At 54.3% G+C, this 9,208-nt stretch overlaps 1 protein-coding gene and 1 long non-coding RNA gene across 3 annotated transcripts; one reads left to right on the top strand and one right to left on the bottom strand.

Annotated features, from left to right (window-relative positions):
- The first annotated feature begins 2,539 nt into the window (after positions 1–2,539).
- On the top strand, positions 2,540–4,087 carry LOC119825279. Its single transcript, XR_005287202.1, has 3 exons — positions 2,540–2,707; positions 3,054–3,215; positions 3,314–4,087. It is a non-coding gene; the product is annotated as an uncharacterized LOC119825279 (long non-coding RNA).
- Cdx2 (caudal type homeobox 2) lies at positions 2,558–8,760 on the bottom strand. Of its 2 annotated transcripts, none has more exons than XM_038346050.1 (3): positions 8,223–8,760; positions 4,877–5,022; positions 2,558–3,684 (listed from the first exon to the last, which is right to left on the bottom strand). In XM_038346050.1, the coding sequence occupies exons 1-3, from the start codon at positions 8,758–8,760 to the stop codon at positions 3,427–3,429; spliced, it is 942 nt and encodes a 313-aa protein (XP_038201978.1). In that variant the 3' UTR covers positions 2,558–3,426. The 2 variants fall into 2 exon arrangements, with proteins under 2 accessions (XP_038201978.1, XP_038201979.1); XM_038346051.1 differs by having other exon boundaries at positions 3,418–3,684; positions 4,881–5,022.
- Between the last annotated feature and the right edge of the window lie 448 nt (positions 8,761–9,208).

The following is a 9,208-nucleotide window of genomic DNA, read 5'->3' as shown; positions in this document are numbered from 1 at the left end:
CCACACCAAGGTTTTATTCCCATATTTATCCTTTCTCTTGTGTGCGTTCTGCCAGTGTGTATGCGTGTCTGTGCACCGTGTCTGCAGAGGTCAGAAGAAGGTGTCAGATCCCCTGGAACTGGAGTTACAGAAGGTTGTGAGGTGTCTTGTGGGTGCTGGGACTCAAACCCATATCTTCTGAAAGAGCAGCCAGTGCCCTTAAGCACTGAGCCATTTCTCCAACCTACTACAAATTTTAGGGGGAAATAAAGAGAAAGATATGGTGCAAAGGGGCTCTTTTAGAAAGGTGAAGAATCGCTACTCCAAATTTGTTTTCTTTCTTCCTTTCTTTTCTTTTTCATTCTTTAGTTGTTACTTGTTTTGTTGTTGTTGTTGTTTGTTTTTCGAGACAGGGTTTCTCTGTGGCTATGGAGCCTGTCCTGAAACTAGCTCTTGTAGACCAGGCTGGTCTGGAACTCACAGAGATCCGCCTGCCTCTGCCTCCCAAGTGCTGGGATTAAAGGCGTGCGCTGTTTTTTTTTTCTTTTGTTGACCAGGATGGCCTCGAATTCAGAGATCTGCTTGCTTCAGCCTCCCGAGTGGGCCAGCACAGACCTGCCAGGTTTGTTTTCCTAAAGTCAACAAACCCAAGAATCTCCTGCAGGTTTGGTCTGAACTGAGTTAGGGTTCTGGGGGCTAAACCCAGTCCCCTATTACATGTTAAGCTGTTAGTGAAAGGGGTCCTGTCCCTACCCCTTCAGTCCTAAACTCATTTTCTACAGGTTTAGGGCTATTTTTGGAAGATCTCAAGAGCCCCAGTATGACAGCAGCTGAGGTGAAGAGAGGCGCTGGGTGGAATTTCCTGACTAGCCATGATCTAGAGCCCTTTCCAGGTGTCTCCACGGAAAGAGCTCAGAGCACTTCCAAGCCCCAGCTCTTCCCAGAGCGCACGCGCCCCCTAGCGTCCTGAGCCCGGCTGGACGTCTCAAGCGCCCCGTGCTGGGGCATTTGGGAGCCTCTCGGTCATCAACTCTAAAACAGCTTCAAACTCCAAGCACAAGGCGCCCTAAAGTTTAGTGCCTAAATTGAGGCTGAGCTGCCGGGTTCTCGCCATATCCCACATTTCCCCCAGCTAGCTTTCGCGATGACACAGTGTCATCTGAAGCGTCACTGGCCCGGGAGGGCCCTTTTTTCTTGGCCTGGGAGGCTCAGGTAGACGTTTGCTGTGGATAGTGGGGTGGGGGCAGGGGGGTTGTTTGCTGGGTTGCGTTTCAGATTGCGCCCCCAGATCATCTCTGCGCCAGGAGGGGGCCGAGCCCCGGGAAGAGGGGAAGAACTTGTAATCGCGTGCAGCAGGACAATGCCGACTTTTGAACCTCTAACCACTAAGCAAACAACCCTTGTGCTCTTGCTCCACTGTCCAAACAGGGTTTATTGACAGGCGTTTCACGGCAACGCATAGCAACCGCGCCGCCGGCAAAGGGCTGGCGTGTGGGCGCGGCCAGAACGCAGGGCAGCGCTCTTTGCTGGGGCGGGAGGCACCTAGGGGCAATGGGGATCACCTGGCCCTGAACCCGGGGAGCTCCTGCCTAGTAGACGCCCACGCTGCTTCCCTCTGGTTGGCCAACTCCTACTTCCCGCTGGACCCCCTTCCCAATCTAACAGCAAATTCGCCACTAGGAAGGGCGGAGAAATTGGGGAGGTGCTGCCGGGGGGAGGGGGGGGATATAAGCGTCTCGCAGCTGCGTACAGCCTGCCCTGCGTGTCTCCTTCCTGTGAGTCCTAGCCCGGCTTTAGGGCGCGGTTTAGTCCTAAATGGTGGGGTAAAACTTCCCTTCCCAGTCTTGCCCGGAGATCCAGACACTCAGGAGCGGCAGCAGATCCGCCAGATATGCAACCACCACTTGAATCTTATACCGATCTTGGAATTCTTGTGTTTGGGGAATGAGGGTGTGAGGACAAGGTCATTCCGGGTAATTCTAAAGGAGTGTAGACTTAGAGGGCCCATGGACATGTCTAGGGATTCGGAAGACTATATATAGCCAGGGAAATGTCGTCCGGAAAGAACAGAAAAATATTAATCAATGCTTGTGTCCACTTCGCTGGGCTAAGGGGCATACGTGGGCGCGCGGGGTGTCACTAATGGAGTTGTGGTCTGTTTGCATTGGGAAGGGAACTGAAGCCTTCTTACCCCACCCCCATGATTCCGTAGCAGCTGGGAAGCAGCTAGCCCTTGTGACAAGCCTTTTGCCCAAAGGCACCCCCAGGAAAACCGCACATTCCACAGCCCAACGCTGCACCGCGGCGTGGGGGAGGGGAAGGGCTCAGAACCTGCTCCTGCTCCTTCGGGCTGCTGAAGCTTAGGGGTAAGAGGCTTCCCAGACAACCTCCCCTACCTTCTTCTTCATCCCTCCCCACCGCACTACTTCTAGCGTGCAATCGGAGAAGATATTTCCTGGGGGTATGAGAGTGGGAATAATTTCAGTCAAAATCCAAAGAAGATAAATCTCAGGATCTGAAATTTGGAAAGTTCGTTTATCTTTTGTCTTTTTAGAAAATAAAAGTCGACCGTGTTCGGATACCCCCACTTCCCTTCACCACACATCGCTTCTCTACCCATGGCTTTTTGAAAGGCTGGCTTAGTTTGTTACACAGATCAAGAACGCCAACCGCTGCAACACCTCCGTTCTTCACCAGCCAGAGACGAGGGAAAGGACAGGAAGTCCAGGTTGGCTCTGGCATTTACAACACAGACATACATTCAGCCTCCAGCAGCTCTGGTGACAGGCTTTCCAAACAAGCCCTTGTCGGCAGGGGCCTGGAGTTGGCTAACCACCCCCTCCTTTCACCTCAGTCCCTGAGCCCACCAACCCCTTCCTGGTCTGTAGAGGGAGCAGAAAGCCCAGACCACCTGGGGGTTCTGCAGACTTCGGTTAGTCCAGCCTTCTCCCGCAGCTGCCTCTGGCTCATGCAGTTTGAACTGTCCCTGGCCCTGAGGCTGGACGGCCAGCTGGTTCTCAGAAAGCAGTCGGCAGGAAACAGCCATCTTGACTCAAGTATTTCTCATCCCCCAGCCTCACTCCTTCCTCAGCTCCAATGAGAAATGCAGTCCATTGTTGTTGGCAAAGAGTTGGGGCAGAAGAGGCTGAAGGCTTGGTTGGTGCCTGTAGCCAGTCCTGGCAGGGAGCATGGAGAAGCCCCAGAGGTCACTTCCTCTGTCATCGCTGACAGGAAGAGTAAGAATGAAAAAGAGTGAAAAAAATTTGAACCATATCTTCCCCTGAGGCCCGCAATCCCACTTGTCCTAACTTCTGTCCCCATTCTTCATCTGTAGGTATTATTTGTGGGTGGGAAGAGAGAGGTCTCTTCGGAGGATTCTAGCAGCGTCCACGCTCCTCATGGCTCAGCCTGGAATTGCTCTGCCGCCGCTACAGACCATGGGAGGAGTCACTGGGTGACAGTGGGGTTTAACACCCCTCCAGCTGGCCCCAGAACCCCAGGGACAGAACCAGGCACCGAGCCTTGCAGGGAAGACACAGGACTCAAGGGCTCCGGCACGCTCCTCAGGGCACCTGGCTGAGGCTGCGAGGGCTGTGGAGGAGGTGGGGCCGGCGGCTGCTGCTGCTGCTGCTGCTGCTGCTGCTGCAGTTTCTTCTTGTTGATTTTCCTTTCCTTGGCTCTTCGGTTCTGAAACCAAATTTTAACCTAGAAATGACAAGGAAGAAGGTAGAAGAGATGAAAAGAGAAGCAGCAGCATTCCAAGATCATCCTTGCCTGAGGAAAAAGTCTCTTTGGATAGTGATTGGCTCTTCCAGAAGTTTCCAATCACTATCCAACGCCCCCCACCATTGAGCTTTAGCGCAATGTGGAAGCATTCGTTCCCAGACTCAAATCAGCCTGATGGGAAGTGGCAATCCCACGCCTGGCCCATCCCCTCCCTTCCCCCGTTGCTTTCCAAAAGAGCCTCTTGGAATCTCAGTACCACGCAGAAACCACAGAGAAAGGTCCTCCCCCCATGCAGATGGGTGGCCAACTCGGGTGTGCTTCACGGGCATCCTTTGGCCCTCAGTGCCCGCAAGGAGATTTCCTGTAAAATTTCCTGACTGAATTTGTCCTGTTTTTTTTCCTTTTCCCTATACTATAGAAAGTGTTTGTGTGCCAAGCGACACCTCTTTCATTTTTTTAAAGAAACAAGTTTTTATGTTTAATTATGTGTATGCACATATACAGAGTGAGATTACCCACAGAAGCCAGAGGCACTGGATGACCCCTGCAGCTGGAGTTACAGGCCACTGTGAGCCACCTGATATGGGTGCTGAAAACAGAACTCAATCCTCTGAAAGAGCATTAATGTACTCTTAAATGCTGAGCCATCCCTCCAGCCCCTGCCTCTTTAATGTATGAGTAGACGGGGCCTTCATTTTTCTTTCCCCTAGTCCTGGGATAAAGAGAACATATCCTAATACAGTGATTGTCAATGTTCTTAATGCTGTGACCCTTTAATACAGTTCTTCATGTTGTGGTGACCCCAGCCACAAAATTATTGTGTTGCTACTTTGTAACTGTAATTTTATTACTGTTATGAATTATAATGTAAATATCTCTGGACCCACAAGTTGAAAATCACCATCCTAATAAATCTTTATTGGCCCAAGTGGAGTTCCATGCTTGAGTAGTGCCTTGATTTTTCTTGCAGTTCTCAGATCCCTCAAAATAAAAAGCAATTCAGAAAAATTAAGAAAAGACAACTGGTAATTTAAGGATTCCCAGAAGGAAACCGCTCTCTCCCTTTCACGATGGAAAGGGTGGATGGACTCTTGGCCAGGCTTCCTAGTGCTACCTGCCAGTGCCCCCACCCCATGCAGTAATAGCCAGACCCCGGGAAGGCAATTCCCACCTGCCTCTCCGAGAGCCCCAGTGTGGCCGCCAGCTCAGCTTTCCTCCTGATGGTGATGTATCGACTGTAATGAAACTCCTTCTCCAGCTCCAGCCGCTGATGGTCTGTGTACACGACTCGGTATTTGTCTTTCGTTCTGGTTTTCACTGTGGAGGAAGGAGAAGCTTTGGCTAAGAACTACAATCCATCAGTCATAGGTAATGACAAACCTCCCTAACCCAGGAGCCATTTCTCTTCCTTTACTGATGTAGTGGGGGGGAGCAGGTGTGACTGTCTACTACCAAGGCTGACAATATCCACCACAGGATCCAGGGGAGGAGAAGGGTGTGAGCCTCGGGGCACAACTAACGTCTCACACAGCCCCCTCCTACCTAGAATCCAAATATAGTCTATTTAGGACCAGAAGAAAGGGAGGTGGGGGGAGTGGCCAGAGTCCCCAGGTATATAATATCCATTTTCAGGTTTACTAGAAATGACAGCCACCTTTAAAACACCTGGGACTGTGGTGTCAGGGTAAGCTGTTGGTTTCCCTTTTGTCTCAGTACAGTGGAGAGATGGGTACAGGAACTGGCAGCTTCCTGAAAGCCACCAGAATCATATTCTAGATACTGTAACTAACTCCTGCTCTGGAATTCTGAGCTGGGCTCCACAATGTCAGAAGGACAAACCCTCCTGCTGAGAACACTTCATTCCTGCCCAACCAGGTTCGGCCCAGGGCAACTTTTCTAATTCCCCATTTATTCCATGCGACAGCTATCCTGACCAGTGACCTATGATCATTGGATTGAGTCAACATATTAAATCTTGGATTGATTGTTTTACTGAAGGGCCTTGACAAATAGCGCGGGACTGCTGCATCAGGCTGGAGCCTGTCTATTCACCCGGTCTGTCGGGGTTGCTTTTCGACAGAACGCTGGCCAGGAACTGTTCCACGTCTCAAGTTGGAGAGGTCTCACAGCAAAGCAGGTTTTAGCGCCCAGTGCCTAGTCGAACAAGGAGATCTAAGGGGTAGGAGTTGCCCAGAGGTGTTTAAGGCCCCGCAGGCTGACTTTGTTCAGGTAAAAACCTTTGCAAACCACAACAAAAGCGCCCTGGAAGGATACAGGAGGGATCAGAGAGCTCCCCCCCAGCCTCTGAAAGGGGAACACAGTCGCAAACAATGCAGGACAAGGCGATCTTATCAAAGAAAAGCCCTTTCAATGCCTTAATAACAACCGCATTCTGTTTGAATTACCACTACTGAGCAAATGGCGGCCTCAGCTTTCATCCCCTTCCCCGCCAGGCGCATTAACATAAACACAGCCCCGCAGGCGCATTTGAATGGGCGCTGCGGCCTCGACCCCGCGCCTTCTTTGGGGAAAAAAAGGGATCCAACATATCCTGAACGCATTCACACCAGCTACTGCCTGAAACCCACTCTCCAGTGCCCCATTCCACAGAAGACGACAGAACCAGATCCGGGTGCGCAGCCCGAATAGCACAACACTTGGAGTCCTAAAGGAAACCATCAGAGCTGGGAAGGGAGGCGCAGGACAGTTCCCCCAGAGGTTCTCGTCTTAGGATGGATGCTGCCGGTTCAGCACCACGCGCGCGGGCTGAGGAACGCAATAAGGACTCAGCGCTCTGAGGTCCGTTTCCTCAAGGGTCTGGGAGGCGGCCCCACACCCCCTGGGAACCAAGCAGGGGGGCTGGAAGAGGGGAGGGATGAGAAGGAGTTGTCAGAATTCATTATTGACTGCGAAAGTCACCACCCTCTTTCCGGGCCCTAAAAGAGACAATGGCTGGGCTGAAAAGGTGTACATCAAAGCTGGCCGGGCGGCGTACACGCCTCTGCCCCTTGACAGACGACGCTCTGCAGAGGAGTCGGGCTCCGGCGCTGCGGGCCACAGCCTCCCCACATTAACATCACAAGGGCGCCCGGCGCCGACAGCGGCCTTGCCACCTCGGCGCGGGACTTCACAGCGGCCTCTCATCTGCTGACCCCGCGGCCAGGACTCCTGAGGTTATCCGCCCCCTCCCAGGACCCCAGTCTCGGACCACCCACCCCCTGCACGCTAAAAGTCTTTCGTTGGTCTCTAAGACCCCTGCAGGAGACCCCCGCCCATTGTGTCCTTCAGGCAGGCTGGTGCAGGGAAGGTTTGGGGGTAGCTCAGGTCTAGGAATAAATCCTCTTGGAAATGACCAAGCCAAAGCCCACTCACTGGAGGCTAATCTGTAGCCTTCTGTCCGACAACATTGCCCACCAGGCTGCTCATGGGGTGTGCTCAGTGACGCAGAAGAGCCAGAGACAGGCCCCCAAGTGCCGCTCTGATTTATACGGCTGTAATTGGCTATAAACCTCCGTAAAGTGGCCATAACCTGCATGTGGCCTGGCTGTACCGACTAGATGCAAACCGAGAGAGGCGGAAACTCAAAGAGCTGAAGAAGGTTCCACGGAACAAAAAGGGGACTCCAATACCACTCCTCTGTCACACTTTTCTCACCCCCCCCCCACACATAGGGACATCAGAAAAGGCAAAAACCGACGCCAGTGAGTCCCACAGTTCGGCAAACCTAGGGTCTTTAGTAATTATCTCCCGAGTCTGGAATACACAACACCCGCAGACACACGAGATCCTTGAAGGTTAGGTTAGAGAAAAATGGCCCACATCTGAAGAAGCTGAGTCCGTTCAGGAATTCCTCTCCCTGCTTCTTGCACTCTGTGATGACAAGAGAGGACTTCCGTGGAAGACTTTGCTTAGCAGAAGGAAGGGTCAGGGATCCTGGAACTCCCCCTTCCCCTTAAGCTCCAGGGGCCATCGCCTTCCTTCTCTCCAGCGGACCACAGCAGCCTCCTGTCTCTGCTTCAGCAGCGCTGACCCCTTGAGTTGGCTTTAATGGTCAAACTGGTCCCGGTTCAATCTCCACACTCCCTGGCAATTACCTCTTTAGGGGGTACCTCAGATGGAGGAAGGAGAGTGGGTAGCTAAGTGGTGTAGGCACGATGAGGGGATCCAAGACCCCTCTTTCGGCTGGGAGGTGTGTAAGGAATGCCGGCGGCAGCGAACTCGAGGATGTGATTCTCCTCGCGGCGGAGAGCTTACAAGATCGTCGGGAACTTCCGAAGGTATCCCGATGTAGCCAACGAGGAACTGTTAGAGAGAGGAAACCATTCCTCTGCCCTAAACAAACGTGTGCGAAGCACAAAATATGCACATCTGGGACCGCAATCAGCAAAACCCCCCCCCACCAGGGGTCCATCCCAGTGTTTTTCCCCTTGCCCCTCCTCTACTGGCGAGAAGCTCGCAGGCTGCCGGCGACAGTCCCGGTGCACGCGGGACCTGGGACGCGCCCCAGCACCGCTTACCTTGGCTTCCCAGGGAGGGCTGCGCGGGCTTCCGCATCCACTCGCACAGGTTTCGCCGCTGGCCGCTGGGCGACAGCTGCTCGGCGGCGGCGGTGGCTGCCGGCCCTGGAGGGCCGGGGTTGAGTGTTTGCAGCAAGCCGGAGGCGCAAGACGGCGCGGCAGCCGGATGGTGCGGGTGGTGATGCGGGTGATGGTGAGCGTGGTAGTCGGCGGGGCTGCTGTAGCCCATAGCGGCGGCCGGGGAGCCCCCGTTGAGACCGTGGGCTACAGCGTTGGCCGCAGCAGCGCCCCCAGGCGCGTAGCCGTTCCAGTCCTCGCGGAGAGGGGCGCCGTATGCGGTGGGCCAGGATGGCCCTGGCGACTGAGCGCTGTCCAAATTCGCCGCAGCAGCAGCCGCGGCCGCCACGTGGTAACCACCGTAGTCCGGGTACTGCGGGGGGCTGACAAAGTTCTGCGGTGCCAGGTTGAGGCCGCCGGAGTGGCGCACGGAGCTGGGGTACATGCTCACGTCCTTGTCTAGGAGGTAGCTCACGTACATGGTGGCGAGGGACCCAGAGCAGACCTCACCATGCTGCCTGGGGAAGAATCCTGGAGGCTGCCAGAGGCGCAGGGCACTGAGGGCTAGGGACGCGGGGGCGCGGGGAGCTGCGGGTGGCTGGCTGCACCTCAGCCCACGGTGCTCCGCTGGCTCCTAGCGGCGCTCCTGCCTCCCGGGCAGTCCCTCCCTCTGTCCTGCCTCCTCCCTCTCTTCCTTCTTTCCTCCCACCTCCTTGCCACTAGGCTGCGGAGGCGGGGGAAGACCCGCCACCACAGGTTGGCTCGCGGTGTCCCAGGCCAGCGGCCTTACGTGATTAACGAATGTTTACAAGACTCTATTAGTAATGACACAGACACCAATGGCTGGAGACGTCGAGTCGCAGCGCTCCCGCGCTCACAAACCCCCGAAACACTATTTGCATTTTAAAAGAAACGGGGGGGGGGGGGAA

This window comes from Arvicola amphibius, chromosome 10 (assembly GCF_903992535.2).
Source record: "Arvicola amphibius chromosome 10, mArvAmp1.2, whole genome shotgun sequence".
Classification (NCBI taxonomy): domain Eukaryota; kingdom Metazoa; phylum Chordata; class Mammalia; order Rodentia; family Cricetidae; genus Arvicola; species Arvicola amphibius.
The sequence above is the reverse complement of the archived record's forward strand: the minus strand, read 5'-3'. Positions and strand labels throughout refer to the sequence as shown.